Below are 24,993 nucleotides of genomic sequence, written 5' to 3'. Positions count from 1 at the left end.
ACGGGCAAATGTTCCCAAGAAATCTGGGATAAGGTCTCTAAATGCTAAGCTGTTATCTGCACTACGTTTTCATCAGAAAGTCACTTTTTCTTTCATTGTCTGAAAGGGTCTGTTCTCCCTATAGGGTCCCGGAATTTAGCCTGAGCCTTTGAGCAAGTGAACCGCTGCAAGGGCCCTAAAATGTCGGTCTTGCCATGGTGCTTCATCCGTGGAAGGAAAGATCAGAGTTAAGGACTGTGCCATCGTGCACAGCGCGGGGCTGGACAGCGGGCAGGGCATTGTGGGTGCAGAGTTCAGATAGGGCGGGCACGGCTTGTGGATCCAGGAGTTAACAGCGACTACCGTGGTGCTCTGCTTCTAGACAGCAGGCCCTAACCTGTGCGCGCAGCCCCCTGGGAATAGTAGTTCCGGGGCCGTGGATGTGGGTCTGAACCAGGTGGCCGGGAACTCGCCTTCCCAGCTACCCGTTTGGCAGGGCGGGGCGCCTCGCGAAGATGGTGGCGCGCGCGGCGTGTGGCTCCCGTCGTCTGTCCAAGTCTCAGCACAGCGCACCGGCCAGCATCTCGCTGGTTTGGAGCGCCCGCCCGCCTGGTCCCTGACCCCGCGCCCCCCATACCCAGTTCCCAGTATGCCCCGCGCCCGTAAGGGCAACGCGCCCCGCAAGGGCGGCCAGCGCCGTGGAGGTGAGTGGGGGGCTCCAGGCAGCTGTTAAGCAGCGAGCAGAGGCCCCGCGTGGGTCCCCGTCGTGTCCCCGAGGGTCCTGGGGCTAGGAACACCTCTTGATTAGCCTAGCCTCCCTGAACTGTGCCGAGGCCCGCACGTGTCCCAGCAGGCATCGGCCACGTGTGCGCCCAACTTGAGCGCGCTGCCAGCCGCCTGTCGGGATCCCGCGTTCCTAGTGGTGACTCAGCCAGTACCTTTGGACATTAATTTTCCCACTGCCCCTCCACCCCATTTGCCTGCTGGGGTGGATAAACCTACTGGACAGAGAGCGAAGCTAGCCTCCTTGCCAAATCCGTGTCCTTTGGTGGTCTGGACAGGGAAGCTGGCAGACGCCTAACTTGCTCCCAAAACTGAAAGAGGTGAGGTGCGAGTGGGAAACTACAGAATCCGGGTGATTCCTGTCAGGGGACTGGATGAATACCCTAGAGCCTGAGGCAGTCTTAGTTATTGCTTATCAACCAAGAACCTGTCCTGTTGAAGTAAACACATATGTTTGTTCTGATGCGATAGAGTGTCTGACCACCGCCTAATGGGGCTTGGGTGTGGAACACTAAATAGGGTAGTGACAGTTAAAAGGGACTGGTGCTGAAACTTTTTCACGGAGTGGTGTCAGCCCCAGACTGAGGAACTTAGGAAATCACATGCAAAGAGATCCTCTGGGTGAATTCTGAGAAGATGAGAAGAGATAACCATGGAAAGAGAGCAGGTTGTACAGAGATTTGGCAGCTGCGGGGATCATAATGCAGTGGAGCAAATGAGAGAAGGCTGGGCTGCTTTTGCAGCTAGGTAAAGAAGAAGTGAGCAGGGGCAGTGTGCCTGCTGGACTTTTTCCTACAGGCAAGGAGTATAAGTAGTTTCTGAGATGTAGGGCCAGCCTTGTCGTCAGAACCTGTCCAGGGCTTTGCCACAGTAGCCACCCTTACCAAAGTAGCACGTAGCCTTGGACAGAACATATATCAGGAAGGCTCTCGCTAGAGATTTCCCTGTGTTCTCCTTTTTTAGGGGCCAGTTTCTTCTCTACCAGGGTCAGGAGGACTGTGTTTATCTAAAATCCACCATAGCTGAAGGTCCTGGATGGACCAAAGGAAGCTCAGAAGACAATATACTTGAAACATGGGATACCCAGCACATTCAATAGAAGCTGGGCTTTTGCCCTCAGAACTCATAGGTGGCTTGATGAATTTGTTGGCCTGCAGCAGAGCCATAACAAACCACTTGTCTTCAGCTGCTCCACCTTAAATGCATTTGCTTCTCTGTTTTGCAGATAGAGAAATGGAGGCTTCAAAGCCAGGGCAACTGACCCATTACAACTCTGTTAAGATATAGAGCTGGAGGTGCTGGGGTTTGTGGCTTAGCAGTAGACTGCCGCCTAGTATGTTCAAGGCCCTGGGTTCAATCCTCAGCACCACATAAAAATAAATAAAGGTATTGAGTCCAACTACAACTAAAAAATAATACTAAAAAGAAAAGATGTAGAGCTGGGGGTGTTGTTGGGTTGTGGCTCAGTGGTAGAGCACTTGCCTGGCAAGTGTAAGGCACTGGGTTTGATTCTCAGCACCTCATAACAATAAATAAACAAAATGAATGTGTTAAAAAACAGAAAAAGTTGGCTGGGGCTGTGGCTCAGTGGTAAAGTGCTTGCCTAGCATGCATGAGGCACTGGGTTCAATTCTCAGCACCACATACAAATAAATAAAATAAAGGCCCATTAACAACTGGAAAATATAAAAATATTTAAAATATAAAAATATTTTTATGGCTGGGGATGTGGCTCAAGCGGTAGCGCACTTGCCTGGCATGCGCGCGGCCCAGGTTCGATCCTCAGCACCACATACAAAGATGTTGTCTCCGCCAAGAACTAAAAAATAAATTTAAAAAATATATATATTTTTAAAAAAAGTAGAGCTGGGGACCAAGGGTGTAGTCCAATGATAGGACACTTGCCTAGCAAGTCCAAGACCCTGGGTTTGCTCCCTAGCTTGGGGGGAAAAAAAGAAGTGAGCTGGAGTTTGAAACCCAGATCTGCCTAACTATAAGACCCTGACCTTTGTATTGCCCACTTTAGGGCATAATCCAAGCTGGGCCACAGGCCTAGTTGGACCCATACAACCCCTCCCTTCTACCTCTAGTTTGGCTCCCAGTCTCATTCTTAAAACAGGCTTTGAGGGCAGGGGATGTGGCTCAGGCGATAGTGCGCTTGCCTGGCATGCGTGCAGCCTGGGTTCGATCCTTAGCACTACATACAAATAAACGTTGTGTCTGCCAAAAACTAAAAAATTAATATTAAAAAATTCTCTCTCTCTCTCTTTAAAAAAAAAAAAACAGGCTTTGATCTCAGGGAGGCTCTTCCCACCAAGTCTGCCACATTATCCCTAGCTGGGCCTTATTCTTGACACTGTTCAAACGATTGATCTCCTTCCCTTTTTCCTGCTTCTTGGCTCAAGTCTGCTGTTTCAGTTCATGTACTGCCCAACTCAGTTTTGGCCCCCTCATCTTTGAGAAGCGGGGCAGCATTATGTCTTGTTTAGTCATAAGGTTGAGTGAGATATGCCCAACTTTCATTAATGGAAGCAAGCCACTTTTTTTGTTTGAGACAGAGTCTTGCTGTTTGCCAAGGCTGCCCTCAAACTTATAATTCTCCTGCCTCAGCCTCCTGAGTAGTTGGGATTACAGGTGTATACCACTGAACCCCACAAACGTATCCTGTTTTTACTCTCATCAGGTGCCCGGAGCAGTGCCCAAGCTGACTCAGGTTCCAGTGAGGATGAAGCAGCCAGTGAGGCCCGCAGTACCACCAGTGACTGTCCCAGCCTTCTCAGCACCACAGCAGAGGACAGTCTGGGTGAGAGCAGGTGGCAGTTTGGTCGGGGCTTGGCTCAGGCTCCACTGGGCGAGGGCAAGAAGTGGTGCTGACCCACTGGCCTTGCAGGGGGGGATGCCGTGGATGAGCAGGGCCAACAGGAAGACCTTGAGGAAAAGCTGAAGGAATATGTGGACTGCCTCACAGACAAGAGGTATTCCTGGCTGCCAGCCAACTCCTACAGTGGGGCCCTGCTCAGCCCATGCCAAATATGACAAAGAGGCTGGCCCCCATGACCCCCCTTCTCTATTTCCCCAGTGCCAAGACCCGGCAAGGAGCTCTAGAGAGCCTGCGCCTGGCCCTGGCCTCCCGCCTACTTCCTGACTTCTTGCTAGAGCGCAGCCTGACACTGACCGATGCCCTGGAAAAGTGCCTCAAGAAAGGTTAGGCCCTTAGGATACATGGGGAACCTTAACTAGGCAGGAGGTGATCCTTGCTGCCTTGGGCTAACTGAAAGGATCCCACAGGGAAGGGCGAGGAACAAGCCCTGGCTGCTGCTGTCCTAGGCCTGCTGTGTGTGCAGCTGGGCCCTGGACCCAAGGGTGAGGAGCTGTTCCATAGCCTGCAGCCCCTGCTGATCTCTGTGCTTAGTGACAGCACAGCTAGCCCTGCTGCCCGGCTCCACGTGAGTATTCCCAAGCGCCAAAGAACCTTTCCTTCACCTTATCCCTAAGTAGAGTGATAGATTTCACCTGTTCAGGCTCCCCTACTCTAAGGGAGTTGAGCCCCATGGCTGGGAAGCTGGGTTCACTCCCTAACCAGGTCTGGCTCTGTCCTCCTCCCAACAGTGTGCTTCTGCTCTCGGCTTGGGTTGCTATGTGGCTGCTGCTGATGTCCAGGTGAGTGGCCTTTGGACACAAGTGGTACCACCTAAACCCATAGATCTGTCCCTGAGTCCATCCCCTGCCTCCTTGTGCTCCTAGGACCTGGTCTCTTGCCTTGCCTGCTTGGAAGGTGTTTTCAGCCGGTCCTGTGGCACAGGTGGTTCCACAACTCCTGTGGTCCCTGCCAGTCTTCATGGGCTGCTTTGTGCTGCCCTGCAGGCCTGGGCATTGCTGCTCACCATCTGCCCCAGCACCCATATTAGCCACATCCTTAACAGGTAGGGGCAGCTGTCCACTGGGAGTGGGAGGAGATCATGATGGGGCCCCCAACAATGCCCACACGTAGCTTAGCATGCCTCTTCCCTAGGCAGCTGCCCCAGCTGCCCCAGCTCTTGTCCAGTGAAAGTGTGAACCTGCGGATTGCTGCTGGTGAAACCATCGCACTACTCTTTGAGCTCGCCCGGGACCTTGAGGTGTGAGGGACAATGGGGGTCGTGGGGGGTGCCTGCTTGTGCCATTGCCCCCATCCCAGACTGGATGCAGAACATGCCACAGATAACAGAGCAGCCTGGGGTCATTATGCAGGGAAGATGGCCTCAACATTGACTCACATGCTAGGAGCTGTGATGGGGACTCTGAACAGTGGTATTCTGTATAGGCAGAGGCCGAGGAGGGGTTGAGGGAGGTCAGACAGAAGAGGAGGATTCTCAGTGAAAGAAAGGCTTCAGGCAGCTTACATTAAGAGCTAACACTGGGGGGGGGGGGGGGGAGAAAAAGCCAATGGAGCTCACAAACCCAATCTCCATCGCCCTCCCACAGGAGGACTTCGTTTATGAGGACATGGAGGCACTCTGTGGTACCCTGCGCACTCTGGCCACTGACAGCAACAAGTACCGTGCTAAGGCTGACCGTCGGCGCCAACGCTCTACTTTCCGTGCTGTGCTGAACTTTGTTGAGGTGCGTGTGAGAACGAGTGTGTTCTAGCACGAGTGCATCCCCAGGCATAGCAGCCAAGCCCAGTCGTGTGGGCCCCTCTACCCTGCAGGGCAGTGAATGTGAGGAAGAGACAATCCGCTTTGGACTTGAAGTGCTCTATGTGGACAGCTGGGCTCGGCACCGGATCTATGCTGCCTTCAAGGATGTGCTGGGTTCCGGCATGCACCACCACCTTCAGGTGGGAGGCTACTCAGGGAGGGCTGTCCAGCTTGGCTACTTTGGACTGTCCTGAGTTTATTGCCTTCTTTGTCCCCAGAACAATGAGCTTCTTCGTGATATCTTTGGCCTGGGCCCGGTGCTGGTGCTGGATGCCACTGCCCTGAAGGCCTGCAAAATTTCACGCTTTGAGAAGGTTTGTGCCCTAGGCACCTGTCTTTCCCTCTATTCCTGTTTCCTAGGGGCCTGGAGCTCAGCAAGGGCTGCCAGAGGAGCCTGGGCTTTCCCTTCCTGGCTCACCACGTCACTCTCTTTGCCCCTACCCCAGCACCTGTACAATGCTGCCGCCTTCAAAGCCCGGACCAAGGCTCGCAGCCGTGTAAGGGACAAGCGGGCAGACATCCTGTGATGAGGCGGACCAGCTGAAGAGAAGACTACCCTCATTGTTGCCCATATTTTTAACAGAAGAGAGTGCAAGAACTGGTCTCTGCCAGTGATTGTCACTTTATTTTTTTAATGGCAAAACCAAAAACAGATATAGGGTGGATGGGTGAAGGGTCAGGACTTTTGGGACCCTGGCCTTTGTCCCTGCACTCAACCCTATGGCCTCTTCCTGCCCTTTCTCAGGTGAGGCCAAATGTGTGCCTCTCCCAGGGTAGTCAGTAGGGAAGCTATCCCTCCCTTTCCTTTTTTTAGGCCTTGTTCCCCTGGGGTGATACACTTTCTTTGGGGGACTGGCATCTGGACAAATGCCATCATAGTAGGTGTGGAAGCAAAGCGACCTGGAATGGATTTGTGCAGATTTTTAAAGATTATATAAGAGATAATTAAACTGAATGCTCAGCTTCTTGTGGCCTTGACTCCTAGGTATTTCGGCCCGCTCTCCCTCCCTATCCACCATCCCAAATTTGGGCCAGCTGGGTCTCCCCCATCTCACCTTTGCCCTCCATGGCAGTCTCTCCTCAAGTGGGGCTCCCTTACCTCAACTCAGAACCCAGCCTGTCCTTGAGAACTGAGGCTGGACCCCCACTGGGAGGCCTGGCAATCACTGTAATGGGGGCAGCTATTTCTAGACTTCTGAACCTTCCATCTAGGGGTAGCCAGAGGGTGCTGACAGGCCACAGGAGAAGCCAGGAGGCTGGTGCCCTGTCGTGACCTTGAGCCACCCAAATCAGGTCCTTGGCATCAGAAAGCTTAGCTTTATCTAGACCTGGCCTGAAGAGGTCAGGAGAGGGAGGCAGGCAGCTGTAGAGTCACATCAGGCTCTTGTACAAAAATTTCACCAAGGAAGTAGTGTAGACCAGCACTGGGAGAGGAGAGGCCTGCCCATGGCTGCTTTATTCCCCCACATAGAACCCCAGACCATGAGTTCAAGTGGTATCTCAGCTGGGTGTTCGGGCTTCACTGGAGTTCAGCCTCCTCAGCTGGCTGAGACTGGCTAAGCGGAGTTTGAGCAGAGTCTCCTCCTGTGTTCGAAGTGTGTGTGCTAGGACCCGCAGGGATTCACTCTGCAACACTGGAAATGTACAGGCATTTGTGGAACCTGTCAGACCACGTTGCTCCCCGACACCTCCCCCAATCAGCCCAGCATCAGGGAGTTCCCATTGACCCCTGACCACCCTTCATTGCTGCAGCATCTGCAGTTGCTCTTTCCAAAGAGCCACCCAATGCCCACTGCCTTGCCCTCAGTTCCCACCAGCTCTGTCCATCCCTACCACTCAGGTAGACAGCCAAGATTGCAAGCGCCAGGCAGGTGAGCACCAGCAGTGCCAGCAGTAATAGGAATCCCCCACGGTCACACACTGGGCTGCAGCCAGCCTGGGTACACAGTGATGGCGGCAAGACACCTAGCAGCTCATCCCACTGCCGTGCCTCTTCAGCCACATAGGGACGAAGGGATCCTATGGGGAGGATGAGATATTAGGAGGGCAATTTCCTCTCCTCCCCCAGTACATCCATCTCTCACCCCTGCCCCTACCTACCTCCACTGTGCAGGTCACTGATGGACTCCACTCTGTGCAGATGCACCTCCTGCACATGGTTGGGGTCCAGTGGCCCCCTGCTCCTCTGGCTGTGCATTGATGCCACAGTGTCTGCAGGGAAGTGAGTCTGATTCAGCCAGACAGGTCACTTCTTCCCTTCTCCCAGATAGCCCTCAAGAAGCAGGGACTTGGGAAGGATGGAGACAATGGGAATTTGCTCCAAATCCCCTACAACTTCAGGAATGACCTTGGTTCAGATCCAGAACAACCTCAGCTACTTACTTGTACAGTAGCAGGTACACTCAACTTGCTACCATGTATCATTCCAAGCACCTGGAGGGACTTTCAGCTACTTATCTGCCTGCTCATTTCTTTTTTTTTTTTTTTAATATTTATTTTTTAGTTTTCGTTGGACACAACATCTTTGTTTGTATGTGGTGTTGAGGACTGAACCTGGGCTGCACGCATGCCAGGCGAGCATGCTACCGCTTGAGCCACATCCCCAGCCCCTCATTTCTTTTTTTGTTTGTTTTTTGATGGTACTGGGGATTGAACCCAGAGCCTTTTGCATGTGAGGCAAGCACTTTACCAACTGAGTTATATTCCCCAGCCCCCTGCCTGCTCATTTCTAGCAAATAGTTATTCAGCCTTGCAGGATTAAGTCCACAGTACACACAGTTCAGTCCTCTTCTGTTTATCAAAGACCTGAAGACCTGTGAATTAGTCATCTGTCCAGACCTGGTGCTCTGTGCCTTCTGGGCAGCAAACTGCCCCATTCAAGACCATTCAAGACCTCATGGAAACTGGATGTGATGGCACAGGTTTGTAATACCTGAAACTCAGGAGATTGAGGCAAGTGACTGCAAGTTCAAAGCCAGTCTCAGGGAGTCCTGGTCCGAACACATTGTGGAACCTTTTCTTCCCAGCCTTGCTTCTGTGTTCTTTAACAAACTGAGTATGATTCTGCAGTTCTGCAAAACCTGCTGTTTTCACTCAACATCACTGAGACTCCTCTATTAAAACACTTTCTCATGTCTCTGCAGGCATGAGACTGCCTGGGCATTTAGGTTATTTCTGGGATCCTTTGGAAGTTAACAGCCCCCAGACATCCATCATTGAGTATGAAAATTTCCCCCAATTTCTTGGTAGTCTTTTTTTTTAACCTTTATTTTATTTTATTTTATTTTGTGGAGCTGAGGATTGAATCCAGTGCCTTGCACACGCTAGGCAAACTCTGTGCCACTGAGCCACAACCCCGTCTCTTCTTGGTAGTCTTTAATGACAATTCCCAGAAGAGAAAATTTGGATCCAAGAAGGAAAGGCTTTTTTGGTTTGGTTTGGTTTGGTTTTGCTGTTATTTTCCAGTACTGAGTGTTGAACCCAAGGTCTCACACTGCTAGGCAAGTGCTTTAGCACTGAGTACTTGCCCCCACCCCATTTTGTTTTATTTATTTTATTTTTTAATTGTAGACGGACACAGTATCTTTTTTTTGAGAGAGAAAATTTGTTTACTATTTATTTTATAGTTTTCAGTGGATACAACATCTTTATTTTTTATTTTTATGTGGTGTTGAGGATCGAACCCAGTGCCCCGCGCACGCCAGGTGAGTGCACTACTGCTTGAGCCACATCCCCAGCCCACAATATCTTTTTTTATTAATTTTTTTTATGTGGTGCTGAGGGTCCAACCCAGTGCCTCATGCATGTGAGCCAAGTGCTCAACCACTGAACTACAACCCTAGCACTTTTTTTTTTTTTAATTGAACCCAGGGATGCTTAACCACTGAGCTGCATCTCCAGTCCTTTTTATTTTGAGACGGGGTCTTGCCAAGTTAACTCGGGGCCTTACTAAATTGCTGAGTCTGACTTTCAACTTTTAGTCCCCCTGCCTCAGCCTCCCAAGCCTCTGAGATTATAGGCATGTGCCACCATGCCCAGCGTTTTTTTTTTTTTGGTTGGGAGTGGGGGAAAGGTCTCACTGTGTCACCCAGGTGGGCCTCAAACTTGCCATCTTTCTGCCTCAGCCTCCAGAGAAATCTGGTATTACAGGCATGGGCTACCATTTCTAGTAGGTATTTCATTTCTCAGCTATCATCAAATTTCCTCCAGAAGGTGTGTCTGCAGCCCCAACATATCCAACATTAGGCATCCCCACTAGGGGGAAAAAAATTTATATGCACACAGTTGAATAGTATTTGTAATATGAGAGATAAGCAATTACCTTTATTTACTATTTCTTTTATGGGTATGGAGATCAAACCCATTCCTTAATGTATGCTAGGTAAGTGCTATATCACTAAGCTACAACCTCAGCCTTGAGAAGTTGTCTTTTTTAATTTATTTGATGGGGTTTCTTGCTGGCCTCATACTCCTGGACTCTAGTGATCCTCTTCCCTCAGCCTCCCATGTACCATCAAAGGTTTTTTTTTTTTTTTTTTTTTTGTATTGTGGTACTGGATATTGAACCCAGGGGTACTCTACTGCTGAATTATACTCCCAGTCCTTTTTATATTTTACTTTTAGACTGGGTCTGAGTTGCCCAGGCTGACCTTGAACTTGCAGTCCTCCTGTCTTAGCCTCCTGAGTCACTGAGATTACAGGTGTATCCCTTGTACCTGGGCCATCAAAGTATTTTATGATTTCTAGATATGTAAAATATATATAGTATATATATGGGACTGAACCCATGTACGCTCTACCACTGAGCAAAATCCCCAGCCCTATTATTTATTTATTTACTTATTGCTACTGGGGATGGAACCCAGAGGCACTTTACCACTAAGCTACATCTCCAACTCAATTTTGAGACAGTCTCACTAAGATGCCCAGGTTTGCCTCAAACTTGTAATCCTCCTGCCTTAGCCTCTGAAGTTGCAACCATGTCCAGATAATCATATTTTCTTCTGATGTTCTTTGACTTGATTTTTTTAAAATCTTGGCCCCATAAGAGCTCCAGATACCCACCTAAAAGTTGGATCAGGGAAGGAGGGCTTTAGAAGGATTCTTCCTGTTAGAGATAATGGTGGCTTTGGACTCTCTGGGTCTATCACTCTCAGGTCAATAACTCAACTTTTATATTTGCTTGAAGCTGTCCCTTAACATGCTCAAAAGCAAGACAAATAAAAACAGATGCTTCCAGACCTCAAGTCTGGGTGATAGTTTGAAGGTCAAGTACCCTCTTTATACTTAGTGTGCTTTTCCCTAATTTAAATTGAACACGGATTCTGTTTGTTACAAAAAAAAAAAAAAAAACAGTAAACGTTATTGTTAAGATCTGCCCTCCCCCCAAAAATGAACATTTCCTCTTACCTGAGTTCAAGCCACTCCCCTGTAGTATAAAATGTTGGAAATGTGATGAGAGAGCCAGTCACCTTGACCAAGCTGGATTGTGGGCTATCGCCTAGAACCATAGTCCTGTGACATGGCCAGCCTTCAAATGTAGCTTCCTAGATTCCTGTTGCTATGGCTCCTTTGAGCCTCAGGACTTCTTTTATTAGTAAAGCAGTTAGATGAATGGCCACCAAGCTCTTGAACAGCTGAGTCAGTCTGTCCAGACTAAGGGAACTCAACCCTTAGTTGGGGAATATTTAGTCCTAAATTAGGGGAAGCCATAGGCCTATCTACTGCTCCGTCCCTAGGCAGTGCCCAAATGGGCCTACCCCCCAGTCCCAGTTTTCTCCCTGAAAGAATAGCTGCACTGGCCAGGCAGCTGTCCGGATACCCACACCCACTAAGAGTGGCCTGTAGTTGACTCACTCCTAGTGGGTAGCTTTCCCCAATCCTTCCATGCAGGGAAAACTGAGATAGGGCCTACTGTGGGAAAGGGTTCTAAGCATGGAAGGCTCTTCATCCATCCATGGGATAGGTCCTTTTACTAGAGCTGGGACATGAAAATTGATGACTAGTCAAACAATGAGATCAGTGGGACAGAGGGTGAGTCTCTCCGTGGTTCAAGGGTAACAGGACTGGGGCCTTGCCCTCCCTCATGATCACCCTCTCCTACCTTCTTGAGTCCTCTCATGCATGGCAAGTGGTAGTCAGGGGGCCAATGAGGGTGCTCAGTAGCAGGGCTGGACAAAGCAGCAGCAGCAGCTTCTCTGGGAGCCTGGGGAAGGCCTGGCCACTTTCCAATCTAGGCTTAAAATAGGCCTGAGCTCAGCCAGCTGGGCTATATTTAGAGGGGGCAGCTCTTAGCCATCAGAAGGGGCGGAGTGACCCACATGGGTCAGCCTAGACTATCTACCTGGTGATAGAGCTCAGCCAAGAGCGTGCTTCCACTAGTACATAAGTCCAGCAGCCTTCTCAGGGAACTATATCACTTCTATATGTACACAGGCCTTGGGGCCTTCATCCAGAATAGCCATCACAGGCTCAGTCTGTAGCATGGCAGCCATGACATAAAAGGAGACACTGTGCAACTCTATTCAGGCCTCACCTCTGTAGATCTTTACCCACAGCCTGGCCATCACCTTCCTGCAAACGTGAGACAAACACCCACCACTGGGTGACATGATAGCACTAGAGATTGTGGATGTTGGACAACTGAAACCCAGTGCCATAAAGGTGCACACATAACACTTATGGTAGCCAGTAGACAGAACTGGATTGGAGATCAGAACTTCCACTACTACTCTTACAACCTTATGTAAAGGATCAACTTTCTCTGGCCTCTGTTTTCTTGACAGAACAATGATTCCTCTCTGGCAGTCATCAAGAACATACATACAATCATGTATCTGAAGCACTTACCCTGGAGCACAGTTTTGGTTCTCCCTGTCCTCTCAGCAGGGCTCACATGGATCATGTGAAGATCCATAGTGCTGCTTACCCTTGAAGTGGAAGGGTGACTTCCAGCCCTCCCTCTATAAGAGGATCCCTGGCCCCCTCCTACCCAACTGAGTGAAGACTATGGGTTCTACCACCCAAAACACCCCCAATCCATCATTACATGGTATCAACTGGCCTCCATGCTGCTCCTCAAATTTGGTAATCTTGTTCTCCCTCAGGACTTTGCACTGGCTGTTTCCTCCTGGAATGCTCTGCCCCAAAATATTCCTATTGCTGTTTACTTCCTGTCTTTCATCTCAAGTGTCACCGTTTTAGTGAGGCCTTCTGCTCACATTCCTTTTCCCATCACCCAGTTGTATTTTCTTTTTTTTTTTTTTTTGGAGAGGTGGTGGGGTGGGGAGAGGGGACCAGGGATTAAACTCAACTACTGAGACACATCCCCAGCCCTATTTTTTGTATTTTATTTAGAGACAAGGTCTCACTGAGTTGTTTAGTGCCTCCCTTTTACTGAAGCTGGCTTTGAACTCTCTATCCTCCTGCCTCAGCCTCCGGAGCCGCAGGCCTTACAGACATGCGCCACCTGACCCGGCACCAGTTGTTTTTTCTTCAGAGCATTTAGCTCAGATTATATTATGCAGAATGTACCATGTATGTGTGTCCCCAAAGGCCCCACACAACTTGCTCAGTCACTTTAACAACATTATTAATCCTCACCTGGACAATCTTGGACAGAAGAAACTCAGACCTTTATGCTGCGAGAAAGATGCCCAATAACACAGAGTAAGATCTACGATTAGTGGTCATCTCGGGCTATTCCAGCTTTGGTTGATAATGTGTTTATTGCATTACTTTAGTACAGTCGTCCTGCCTCGCCCGGCTCCCAACAGCCCAGCCTATTCACAGCTTTCTGCTCACTGCCCAAGGGAGGGGAATCCCTCTGCCAAGGTGGGCATCCAGAACACCTCCCTGATTCTGCTCCTTGATCTGGAGCCCTGCTTCTCGGTACCTTCCCTCTGGGCTAGATCCTGCACCAGGCCTGGGCCGCCCTTCCGGGGCTACATTCAAGGGTTATCCTGTTAATAAATAAGCCGGAGCGGCTGCCCTTCTACCAGGGCCTGTTGGTTGCTGTCTCCATCGGCCCGGGGACCTCTGTGCTCCCGGTCCTAACCCATCTGTCTTCCTGGGGTCTGTCTGCCCCTCTTCCCGCTGTCATCTCCTGCCTGGTCCCTGGCGTGGGGACGGCCCAGTCACCAGTGTGCTGCGCTACGCGGGCCCCTCTCAGCACGAGGCTCAGAGGCATGAGTCCGCCTGTTGCGGCCCTTCCTGCGTGACTCCAGGGCGGGCGGGCGCGGCACTGGCTGCGGGCGGCACATGCGCAGGGAGTTCGCGCCTCCACCGCCGCCTGGCTCCACCAGCTGTAGAAAGTCCCGGTACCAGAGTTTAGGACCCAGCGGCGCAAGAGGCGAAGCCTCTTCGACCCGCGCCAGCCTTTCAGCCTGCGCAGCACTCAGCACATGCAGTATCAGGCGACGCAGTGGCTGTGAAAAACCCTGCTCCACTGCTACACATAGGTACACGCCTGAGTCCTGGCGCCGCACGCTGCGCAGCAGCAGCCCCCGCGCGGTGCGCTCTGCGCGCTCCTCCACTAGCACCTGTTGGGAGAGGGGCAGAGTGAGGCTGCAGCTTTGGGGCCAGGAACTGAAACAAAAGGTCATTGGGAACCCAGGAGAAGCAGAAAAGGAGCACCTTCAGTTGCACGTTTGAAGGTGGGGTGAGGGGGGGGTCTTCAGATTAAGTTCTGAACGGGGCGGGGTTCACCTGAATATGGGGGCGGGCCAGGGACCTAAATGGGCGGATCGAGGGCGGGCCCTTCTCCAGAGGATAGCTGGGTGGGTCAGGATACCGTGGGGCTTTACCGGGATACAAAGTGCAGGTAAGAGACCAAACATGACCAGGTGGGTAAGAGGTGTAGTTGGGAGGGGACTCATTAGCCTGGAGCTTACCTATATGTGGAATATAGGCCAAGGGCCTCCTTGGGCAGAGCGGGACCTCTCCTTAGGGATGTAGAAGGCGGGAAAGGGGCCAGCTTGCGAATAGAGGAGCGAGGCTCACCTGGGTATGGGATGCCTCCCCTGCACGCTGGAAGGTCCACTCCAGGTGAGCCTGCAGCGAGCGAGGCTCACACTCTAGAAAGGCGCTGCCGCCCTCAACGCCGAAGACCTTCCGCTCCAACAGCGCTGGACGGGACGAATCTGGAAACCAAGAAAATGTTAAACTCAAGGAGGGTAGGGTGGGCTTGAGCATTTTCAGAGGGTTGTGGGGGCAGATGCAACACTCACCCCCCGAGCATAACATGCTGGGGTCGCCATTCCTTATGTCTTGCCGCCGGAACCGTCTGAGGGGAACATTGGAACTTCCATGAGCCCTTCTTTTTCCAACCAGGGTCAGCCAAAGACCCTTAGTTTTTCCCTCCCTGCGGCTGGATCCCGACCTGGACACGGACCCGACCCCGAGCTTGCTCACCTCTTGGCACTAGGCTGGAAGCGTGTGCAGGTGGCCCCGTCCCATGCGCAGTAGGGATCACGCGCCAAACAGCATTCAGCACAGGCGCGGCCGAGGGCAGCGCAGCGGTGCAAGGAGATCTGGGCCACTGCGCTCCGCGAAGCTATGTACAGCTGGTGCTAAAGGGTATGAGGGGCTCCGGGCTGACCAAAGTCGGTCGGTCCCGCATCTGCCTCCCATCAGTCAGAGATCCCGAGCCCCACTTGACAGATAGGAACACTGAGGTTCACTTAGGTCATATAGTCTAGCAAAGGCAGACCCTATACTCAAACACCAGCTGAGAAACTACCAAAAGGGGCAAAATGGCTGGGCCTTGGGGCATAAGCTTAGGATGTCCCATGTCCCACCCACCCTTTTGGTCACTCACCCTCTTGGAGGAGATTTGCATGCTGGTGACAGCAACAGAATCCTGAGAGGGAGGAGGGACACCAGGATTAAGGCTTAGTGGGTGGGTAAAGGGGCTGGGCGATTGGGGTCAGTGCCTCACCTCAAATACATGCAGTTCCTCCAGGAGCAGCCCCTCAGAGCTAGGCTGGCTACCCTTGGGGACTGAGATCACCTTCAGCACTGTGCCTACATCTGCAGGAATGAGAAGGGGGTGGAGGTGGCTACTGGTTTTCCCTGATAACCAGGACTGGGGTCTTCTGCCTTAGAGGTCCCACCATCAGCATAATTGGGTCATGAGGTGAAAAGTAGATTGGGACAATCAGGGTAGCATCCAGAAAGTGGAGCCACAGGCCAGGCAAAGAGGTGGAGATGAACATGAAAAGCTTCTACTACCAGGCCAAAGAGCCTGTATGAAGTCCTGTGGGTCAGTCACTGTGGCAGGACCTGACCTGTGCCAATGAAGAGGACGTCATAGTGTCCATCAGCAGCTGCTACACGATCTGCAGCGATTTGGGTGAAGGTGTACCCAGCACCCACTTGTAGGAAGAGAGGGCGCCCCCCCATGGGCAGCACCGAGTTGTACATGAGAGGGTGGTTCCGAGCAAACTGGATGACATCATCAGGGAAGTCCTTGGTAGAGCTGAAGGTGCCAAAGGTCTTGCTGGGGCACTGGGGAGGGAGGAAAGAAGGCACAACAGGGTTATAGGCATGGGTGTTTGGTGGGCAGCCCTCCACTCCAGACCTCTGGGAATATGGAAGAGAGAAGGGTACTTCCAAATGGAAGAGCACTGCTCTGGGGATTTGAGCCTTACCCTGGGAAGGCTAGATTGAGCTGAGTCTGAAAGGGGAGATGTGGCATTCCTCTGAAGATCCGTGTCTGATAATAATGACCTTTTCCCACCCATAACAAAAGGAAGAAACCACATTCACCAAGAAGACCCCAGGACAACTTCTGTACCCTTGAGTACCCTTGAGGCTTTGAAGTGGGTTATGGTATGTACCCTAGCTACATACCATGCCAGGCCGTGGGTAAGGGACACGACCCTGATAGGACACCCACTGGTGTGTGGGCCCCTCCTTGTGTGCAAAAGGTCCCAGGAAGGCCCTGCGAACATCGTTCATGCTATACACACACACGGCAGAGCCCTGAAAGATGCCACTGCAGACAATGACAAGAGAAGAGTGAGGGGCCCCAGTGAGCCCAGCAGGCCTGAAAGAGAAGAGGGTGTCCCCTACCTCTTATCCCTCACCTGGAACTGGAGAAGACAGCATAGAGCAGTGGAGTCCTGCGGTCCCGTGAAGACAGCAAGAATACGTCCTCTGTATAGAAAGGGTCTACTTGGAGAAGGGTGCACAGCCAGCCTCTCTGGCCCAGTTAGGCTCCTGGAATCTGCACCCCTGAGCCTTTCCCCTATCATAGCTCCCACTCAAAGCACTTACGAAGCTGGTCGAAGTGGGTATCGCCCTCAACCCCAGGCACTGAGCACACCAGCCGCGCCTTCAGGAACGTTGTCCACTTGTTGACCAAGCTGCGCTGGCCACCCACATCGTTCTGCCAGGAGAATCTCAAGGTATAAGAGTGGGGCAAAGGGGCAGGGTCAAGGTTGCTCGGGGAGTGGCCCAGGGATTCCTCACCCTGCAGATCTGACCAACTCGAGACACAGTCAGGCGTCCCACTGCAGGTGCTGCCTCCACGGCTGACTCACGGAAGAAGAAGTAGATTTTGTCATCGTCAGGGTTCTCACTCTCCGGGATCCAGAAGACCTTGATAAACTTGGGTTCTAGCCGCAATGGGAGGCATAATGTTGGGGGCCCGCCAATTCACTACCTGCCCCCTCTGCTCAGCCTGCAGCTACACCAATAATAGCTTGTAACCACCCAGCTTCCAGGATCTGCGATGCAAGGAACAGCCACAAGGGGGCAGAAGAGTCCGTGGCTGCCTGAGCCCGCCGGCAGGGAAGAAATCCTTGGGACCTCAAATGGAGCCCCTCAGAGTTCCCCAGGCACGCAGGAAAGGAGGAAGAGGAGATGGAGAATCTAGTTTCATCTTGGTTACTGAATCTTTCTCAGGACCAGATCAGATGCTCCCCACTACTGCTGCATCCCATGCTCTTAAAATAAACTATTCCATCCCCTGACAGTTTCCATCCTTTATCATTGCTATGGCCACCAGCGTGTTTCTTGTTTCTGCCTCAGGGCCTTTGCACTAGTTGCTCTCTCTACCTGGAATGCTCTTCTCGCAATTCTCTTGGCCGGCTTTCTTGCACTTTGAGAATTAATTTATACCTTCCCTTGGCAAGGTGGCTTCCTTTCCCCAACCCAGTATCCTTTTCCCTTCTTCTCCATTTTCTCATCTACCTCACTGCTGCTGGAATTTATCATGTATTTGTTCTGAGATCTGTGGACTCAAAGAAAGTATGGGCCACACCTATCTTATTTGCCCCTGTCACCAGTATCTGGCATGGGACTTGATTATGGTAAATACTTTTTGAGACTTCACTGTGCCCATTGCTCACTTATTTTATCCTTGCTTGGGACCTGCCCTGTGACAGGAAGGCAGCCCTTGCCCACTAGCCCCACCAGCCTCTCACCGTTGAGCCAGCGGGAATCATGTGGCTCTGTTCGGAGACTCGGACGCTGGCCCAGGCTGCGAAAGATGGTAAAGTCCCGGCCCATGAGATCTGCTGCCACCCCTGAATACAACTCCTCCCCTGCAGATAGGGCAAGAGCTGCTCAGCCAAGATGAAGGCTTTGGGGATAGGAGGTTCTGGGGAGCTGTAGGGGCTGTCACTCCAGGAGACTATGGGAGAATTCCTGGGATTCTCAGGAGGCATTAGAACCTGTGAGGTTCTAGAATTTTTTTTTTTTTGTTTGTTTGTTCTGGGGATTTAGCCCAGGAGCACTTGACCATTAAGCCTCATAATTGGGTCATGAGGTGAAAAGTAGATTGGGACAATCAGGGTAGGCAGAAAAGGGGTCCAGTGTGTATAGTGTGTGTGTGTGTGTGTATTTTTTTTTTTCAGATGCTTAGGGGCTTGCTAAGTTGCCAAGGCTGGCCTTGAACTGTGTCAGCCTCCCCTGCCACTGGGATTATAGGTGCCCAGCAGGTCCTAGAGTTTCTGAGGGGTTGTCGAAGTTCTGTCGGGGTCCCAACCTTTGGACTCACCCACCAGCACGGAGGCAGCTCGATGCTTGGGGTCATATGGACTCTTCCCCTTGCCATCCTCAAGCCTTCTCAAGTCCAGCCGGAGCACAGGTTCCTGAGAAGCAGTGGCAGTTATTACTGCTAAACCTTTCTTCCCACTCTCAACCACCCCCAGTGCCCAGATCTGATCTTACCTCCTGCTGGTGGCCCACCTCCACAAATGCACAGGTTGGGTGGAAGGCCCCTGTGCCACATGCCAGCAAGTGGGTATGGTTATAGACGTGCAGCAACTTCACGAAGTTCATGCACTCAGTCTAGTGGGTGGGCAGGGTGAGAGGCAGTGAGGGAGGTTGTCTTAAGGGATCCCAGTTCACCAGGGGGGCCCTCACCCCTTTCTTTCTTCTATATCAGTTCAGGCAAGGGACAACAGACAGAGTGTCCTTGATAACCAGCCCAGCCCAGCTCAGCCCTGACATGGTGGTTACATGGAGAAGTATAGACCTGCACAGCCATGATTCAGAAGCCCCCAAGAAGAATCACATGAGCCTCCACCCTGACTCACCACCTCCAGATCTCAGCCACTTTGACCTCCTTGCCCTCACCCCAGTCAGAACAGGCAGGCCTCTGTCTTAGCACTGCCCTGTCTCTGGGGTGAGGGGCCAGCTCTCCCCACTCCCACTGCAGATAGCCAGCAACACTCACACCAATGTCCTTTCCTGCCCAGTTGCACTCCTCTCGCCATTCCACAGGGGCCGGCCAGGCCAGCTATAAGGAGGAGGGGGGAATGGAGAACACAGGTCAGAGATATTCTCTATCCTGGCGGTCTCTCCAATTAGGGATCCCATCCCTTTTCTGTAGGCAGTGTGGAAGAGGGTCCTAGGGCTTTTGCCCTGGGCAGTGCTGGGGTTAGGGTCCCTGGCACCTTCTTGGCCCTCTTGCTGATGTTGTCCAGGCTGAGGGAGGCCACATGGTTTTCGGCACCCACAAACAGGCGTCCTCGCTCCTCATCTACCAGCAAGGCTTCATAGCAGCAGGTCCGCTCCAGCCTGAAGGTCCGGAGACCATGCCAGGACTGGAGTTCTGCAAGGGGGGGGTACACCACTGAGGACTCTCATGCCATACCTCTCCCAAAGCTTCCCCAGGCCCTGCTTGGTTGTTTCTCTATGGACTAAGGTTTTATGTGTGACCTAGCCCACACACCTGTGCGCTTACATATGTGTGAAATTACACTCGTGAAGACAAGCCCACCCAGGTGCATGTGTGGAGCTACAGGGTGGGTGGTGCAGCCCCCAGGAAGAGGAAAACAGGTTGAGAAAAGCATGTTCAGACACGTGATGGTGTCTCTGGGTGAGCGCACTGGGAGGCCAGGCTTGTGGACGCCAGGGTTCTGGGGGGAAGCCAGGCATGTAGGGACAGCCAGAACCCCAACCCCAAAAAGTCAGGCTGAGGATTCCTTCCCTGTTGTCATCACATCACCAACCCGAGCTCAGCAGTACTGCCTACCTGATGCCATTGCCTAGTAACCACACCTCCGTGTAGGGGGTGTGAGAATGGGGCTCTAGTGGCCCCAAACCTTGACTTCCCTATTTCTCTTCAGAAGAAATATGGCCTGCTTGGGGTAGGGGATGAGATAGATACAAGGTCTGTTGCTATGGGGACAAGAGGGGTCGTCCTGGGAAAGCATGAAGAGAATGTGGGCAGAGAAGTTGGGGAACTGAGGCCAGGACAGGGTTAAATGAAGATGGCCTGAGAATGACCCCGGGTCTGGTGATAGGCACACCCATGGGGCAACAGTCAACACAGAGACCCACTATACACACTGGGCCCCTTTTCTGCCTACCCCCAAGCTGGGCCCTGCTACCTGCCAGGTGCACCTACCTTGAAAGGAGAGCCGAAGACGTGGGGGGCTGGGGGCGGCACCCCCCAGCCCCACTGCCCAGAGCAGGGCCAGGCCAGGGATCATGGCGGCGGCCTCTGTCCGCCCCATGCTGGCAGCTCAGGGCACTCAGGGTTCAGCAGGCGTGTGTGGAAGAGCCTTGAGCTGCCCTGGACTCTGCCCCAGGATCTGGAAGAGAAGGAGTCGGCAGCACAGCAAGCAGTTAGGGCTGGAGGCTGGGGGGAGTCCCCAGGGATCAGATTACAGCCCCTGGGGAAAGAGGCTGGGGGGTCGCATTCGGCTTCTGAGCTGAGCCCTCCCTTCCTAGGGTGCCCTGCCTGGCCACAATCACAGACACACCCACGCTGGGCACACCCTCAGGGTCACCCTGCACTGGCAGGCACCCGCCCCACCACGTCACCCTCCTCAGTAACCTCCCCTCCTATATACACACTCACAGACATTAATTCACAAACACTGTGCACCACTTCATGCCAGCCTGAAACCAGGATACTGGGAGACACCAACAAGGCCCCTGTGTGTTAGAGGCAGAATGCCAACAAGGAGTCAGATCCTGTGGTCGTTTCAGAGGGTGCCAAGTACAATGAGCAAAACAAGCCGATTAAGAGAGTGAAAGTGACAAGAGGGATTCAGGCCTCTGGAGGTGGATGTGTACTCACAGACCATAGAGAAAACAGAGGTATTTGGGGGCTAGAGCCAAGATTGTGTGTGCCTGTGAATGTGAATGTGTACCAAGGGTACCTTTGTGGATGTGCACATGTGTATAGTGTGTGTGTGTGTGTGTGTGTGTGTGCATGTGTGCACAAATACAGTATGTTGTATCACTCATGTAGTTATGGGTTGAGTGTGCAAATGTGTGTATGCGTATCTGTGTGTCACTGTATGCACATCTATGCAATGTGTGTGTGATGTGTGCACGTTTTATGCACGTGTCACATTTGTGCATGTGCAAGTATATATACACACACACACACAATTATATGTGTGACTCAGTGGGCATGCAAGTGAGCAAATACAAGTGCAGCATCAATCACTCCCTTCAACTCTGAGATACCAGTGAAACCCATTCCTCAGAGCAAGATGTGCTGCCCAGGAGAGCCAGAGCCTGGGTCTTTGCAATGGGCAAGCAAGCATCTCAGCTTCAACTAGGGACTGCCCCATGTCAGACCCAGCAACCCCAGCTTGGCTTGGCTGCTCCCTCTGCACCCCAAAGGGTATAAGGATTAGTCACACAGATTCTATGAAGTCAGCCTTTGGTCCCAAAGGTAATGGGGAACAGGGTATCAGCTTTTCACCCTCAATCCCAGGCTCCGGATGGGGCTGTCCTTCCCTCTCAGAGCCTCCACATTCCCCCTGAGCCCCTCAAGTTTACCCCCTCTTTGAGCCCCTCCACTGAACCAGAGACCTTCCTCAGATGAGGCAAGGCTCTGGTTGCTTACCCCCACCTTACTTCCCAGGAGCTAACTGGGCAGGTTCTGGGCACAGGACCCCTAGGGGTGGGGCATGGTCCCAGGGTGAAATTCAGGAATGGAAGCAGGTGCTGGGGCAGGTCTCAGGCCCCTCCAACCACACCCCTGCCCCACTCCCCAGCTCCTGGACCCTTCACAAGCCAGGACCCCCACCTCCCTCCTTTCATCTGCTGACACTTGCCGCTGCCTCTTCTCCGGTTCTAGAGGTCTTCAAAGCCAACACCTGCTACCTTCCGTACTCCACCAAGAACTCAGCAAAGACACCTCACCACCCTAGTCTCTTCTCACTCTGGGGAAGGGAAGAAGGCTAGGGGCTGCAGGGCACCCTCTGACGGCTCCTTTAAGGAGTAGCCCCCGCCCCCACCAGGCCAGCCACCGCCCCATAGCCGTAAAGTTTTCAGGACTGCAGGGCGGATCGGATCGGGTGACTGGGCAGGCAGCCGGGACCAGCAGCGGCAGGCCAGAATGGAATGGGCACAGGGAAGGGTGGGTAGGGATGACCCCTTCTCTGTTGGGTCTTAAGGCAAAGTGTATCCCAGATGACCCCAGAAGGCTGGTGACCAATCAAGGCAAAAGAAGAAGCAACAGAGAACTCCCCCCACACACCAGCTTCAGGCAGTTCTGTGCAGCAGGCAGGGGCAGGGACAGTTCTCCACTTCCTCACCTGTTCTCCACAGCTGGGGTACTTGAAGGGATAATGGCAAACTGAGCAGCTGCCTTAGCTCCCAGGAGCCTATTGGGTTGGGAGGGCTAAAGGTCAGGGGTTCTCAACTGGAGATCTGATAAGTCTCTTAAACCTCAGCCCCAGAACTTCCTCACCAAATGGACCACCTAATACTTCAAATGGCTGGCCCACAGTGGCTGCAATGATAACCAGGCAAGGGTGCGTATGTGTGTGTGTGTGTGTGCGTGTGTGTTTAGAGCTGGAGAGGAGCACAGGAGTACTGGAGGTCCAGTGAATCTTACTTTCTCACTATGAGGTGTGGGCCCATACTGAGACCCCCATCTTGACCAGTGATCCTACATTAGTGCTGGGTCCTACATCAATGCTCCCTAACTCCAGCCTCTCTTCCTAGATAGGAGGAACTGTGCCCATCAAACCCAGAGCCAGGTACCTGAGGGAGGTTTGTTTTTATTTTTGGTTTTGGATTATTTTTTTGGGGGGGAGTACGAGGGATTGAACTCAGGGGCACTTGATCACTGAACCACATTGCCAGCCCTAGTTCGTATTTTATTTAGAGATAAGGTCTCATTGAGTTGCTTAGCACCTCACTTATGCTGAGGCTGGCTTTGAACTTGCAATCCTCCTGCTGTAGCCTCCCAAGCCTCTGGGATTACAGGTGTGTGCCACTGCACCCAGTTTACCTGAGGGAATTTTACAGATAGGAAGGGGCTCCTGCCCTTCAGTGCCTCAGTTGGGAAGGGCCTGGGGTCTTGTTCTGAAGCTGGCTGTATTTCCACTGTGAGAGGTACTGTAGAGGGGCTGAATGTTGTCAATGGCAGAGTACAGCCCTCAGATCCACCTGGGTGAACATACCAGGGCTTGAAGAAGGGATTTGACCCCAAAAGCATTCTCTTGCTACCTCCTCAAGGCTGGTCAGCAGTTTCTCAGGGGTCATTGATGTGAGCATTTCAAGTGTATAGAATTTTGTTGCCTGTTCCCTGATGCTATACAAGTGGAAAAGGACAGAGGTATGGAAAGACTCATCTCCAAGTCCCCTGGAGTCCATTGCAGGGCTATGCACCTCCTTCCTGGGCCTCAGGAACAGTGTTCCTGGACTGACCTGGTCAGCTGGTAGGTAAATAATGGGAGCCAGTCCGGGGATCAGGGACATTCAGGATGACAACTGGAAGAATGCTTCTCTGCCTGAGTTCTTGGGCTTCTAGGGTACAGCTTTGTCCTATTCCTGGACTAGCTGCTTCTCCCCTTAAACCTGGATAGCCTCCCTTGGCCCCATGCAAGCAAACAAAATTCTTCAGCTGTTTACAATTTTCCACCCCAGCAGCCAAGACCAGCAAGTGCCTTTGAGGCCCCTACCACCCCCACAGTGTCCCCTATATGCCCTCACTACCTTCAGTTCCCCAGGACCAGAGTCCCAGTCTCTGTTTCAACCCTGCCCTCCCACTACATTCACACTGAATAATAGAACCAGGACTCCATATATCTTTCCAACAATTTAGGACTGACTTCCTAGCCAAAGAGAATGGACTAATCTCTGGCCCACCTGAGCAGCATGTGTTGCCCTTCCTTCTCCAGATCCATTTTTTTTTTTTCCCTTTAACAGGAAGGGAGGTCCCAAGGAAGAGCTCAAATTATATTTGCCCCTACAGGGTCTCCTTTCTTCTCCTTAGTGCTGGGTCCCAATGTGACAGGTCATGGGTAGGAGTCCCCATGAAACCAGTACTCCAGGGGCAGAGTCATTGTTTTAGAGTCACAATGTTGCTCCTGAAGACCCAAGGACTCTGGAATCAGGCAGCCTGAGCATGGGTCTTAACAGAATTAGCAAACTGGGAGAGGCAGCTGAAGTCTCTCTCCTCTTCTGCCTATACCCCTGCCACCCTAGGTTCTTGGGCCTCTACCTTTGCTGGGGCATCCATGGGCATAGACCTGCCTGAGTTCTTAAATTGGCACAGCCTACCAATGTCATGGCTTTTTCTTCCAGAAATAACTGGATTGTTGTGCCAAATACCAGCACCTGCCTCTCCACACATCACCAGCTAGGCCTGCTCCTTTATGTCCTGCCTGGACTCCAGGTGATGTGGCTGAGGTAGGATACCCATCTGAGGAAGGCTGCACCAATCATCCAGTGCCCAGCCAGGGCTAAATGGGATCTGTTGCTGTCCACTCACACCTGTTTTAGCAATCAAGGAGCCAGGCGCCACGTCATAACCTTTCCCTGTTGGCCATGTGGGCACCAGGTTATGCTGCCCTGAGCACTTACACACAGTGAGGAAGGCAGTAGGGAATTGCCATGGAAAGTTCCCAGACACCTAATTTTCCTGACACTCTAACATCTGTCCCAGCAGATTTCCAGGGAGAGGAGGGTCAGGGCATTTCCCCCACCCACCCCCAGCCTGGTCTCCACACTCCCCAGAGAACCCGGCCCACCTTTTTTCGAAAGATCAACTCCTCCCCTCTTTGCTGGTTCCCCTTCCCTTCTGAGGGACATGTCAGAGCTGAGGTAGAGGGACTAAGGGAGGGGC

General features: G+C 52.2%; 3 protein-coding genes and 1 non-coding gene across 9 annotated transcripts; 1 reads left to right on the top strand and 3 right to left on the bottom strand.

Moving 5' to 3' along the window:
* Positions 1 to 2: 2 nt before the first annotated feature.
* Positions 3 to 6,406, top strand: Ifrd2 (interferon related developmental regulator 2). Its single transcript, XM_005326949.5, has 12 exons — positions 3 to 683; positions 3,446 to 3,565; positions 3,653 to 3,737; positions 3,842 to 3,966; positions 4,051 to 4,208; positions 4,372 to 4,422; positions 4,507 to 4,685; positions 4,775 to 4,880; positions 5,227 to 5,364; positions 5,453 to 5,581; positions 5,660 to 5,755; positions 5,888 to 6,406. The coding sequence occupies exons 1-12, from the start codon at positions 629 to 631 to the stop codon at positions 5,966 to 5,968; spliced, it is 1,323 nt and encodes a 440-aa protein (XP_005327006.2). The 5' UTR covers positions 3 to 628; the 3' UTR covers positions 5,969 to 6,406.
* Positions 6,044 to 13,174, bottom strand: Lsmem2 (leucine rich single-pass membrane protein 2). 2 transcript variants are annotated; one of them, XM_078043218.1, is made up of 4 exons: positions 13,044 to 13,174; positions 7,542 to 7,652; positions 7,275 to 7,460; positions 6,044 to 7,075 (listed from the first exon to the last, which is right to left on the bottom strand). In XM_078043218.1, the coding sequence occupies exons 2-4, from the start codon at positions 7,636 to 7,638 to the stop codon at positions 6,942 to 6,944; spliced, it is 417 nt and encodes a 138-aa protein (XP_077899344.1). In that variant the 5' UTR covers positions 7,639 to 7,652; positions 13,044 to 13,174; the 3' UTR covers positions 6,044 to 6,941. The 2 variants fall into 2 exon arrangements, with proteins under 2 accessions (XP_077899344.1, XP_021583177.1); XM_021727502.3 differs by lacking the exon at positions 13,044 to 13,174 and adding an exon at positions 11,545 to 13,004.
* Trnav-cac (transfer RNA valine (anticodon CAC)) lies at positions 8,076 to 8,148 on the bottom strand. Its single transcript has one exon. It is a non-coding gene; the product is annotated as a tRNA-Val (tRNA).
* Positions 13,150 to 24,993, bottom strand: Sema3b (semaphorin 3B). Of its 5 annotated transcripts, XM_078043215.1 has the most exons (19): positions 21,971 to 22,122; positions 20,758 to 20,834; positions 20,302 to 20,488; positions 19,346 to 19,503; positions 19,126 to 19,188; positions 18,618 to 18,737; positions 18,445 to 18,538; positions 17,870 to 17,989; positions 16,914 to 17,059; positions 16,719 to 16,830; positions 16,529 to 16,598; positions 16,293 to 16,437; positions 15,728 to 15,947; positions 15,379 to 15,470; positions 15,259 to 15,300; positions 14,853 to 15,010; positions 14,669 to 14,724; positions 14,442 to 14,581; positions 13,150 to 13,981 (listed from the first exon to the last, which is right to left on the bottom strand). In XM_078043215.1, exons 3-19 carry the CDS (start codon positions 20,408 to 20,410, stop codon positions 13,577 to 13,579), a joined length of 2,250 nt encoding a protein of 749 aa, XP_077899341.1. In that variant the 5' UTR covers positions 20,411 to 20,488; positions 20,758 to 20,834; positions 21,971 to 22,122; the 3' UTR covers positions 13,150 to 13,576. The 5 variants fall into 5 exon arrangements, with proteins under 5 accessions (XP_077899341.1, XP_021583174.1, XP_040125673.1 ...); XM_021727499.3 differs by lacking the exons at positions 20,758 to 20,834; positions 21,971 to 22,122 and adding an exon at positions 24,899 to 24,993; XM_040269739.2 differs by lacking the exon at positions 20,758 to 20,834 and having other exon boundaries at positions 21,971 to 22,124.

This window comes from Ictidomys tridecemlineatus, chromosome 3, assembly GCF_052094955.1.
Source record: "Ictidomys tridecemlineatus isolate mIctTri1 chromosome 3, mIctTri1.hap1, whole genome shotgun sequence".
Taxonomy (NCBI): domain Eukaryota; kingdom Metazoa; phylum Chordata; class Mammalia; order Rodentia; family Sciuridae; genus Ictidomys; species Ictidomys tridecemlineatus.
The sequence above is the reverse complement of the archived record's forward strand: the minus strand, read 5'-3'. Positions and strand labels throughout refer to the sequence as shown.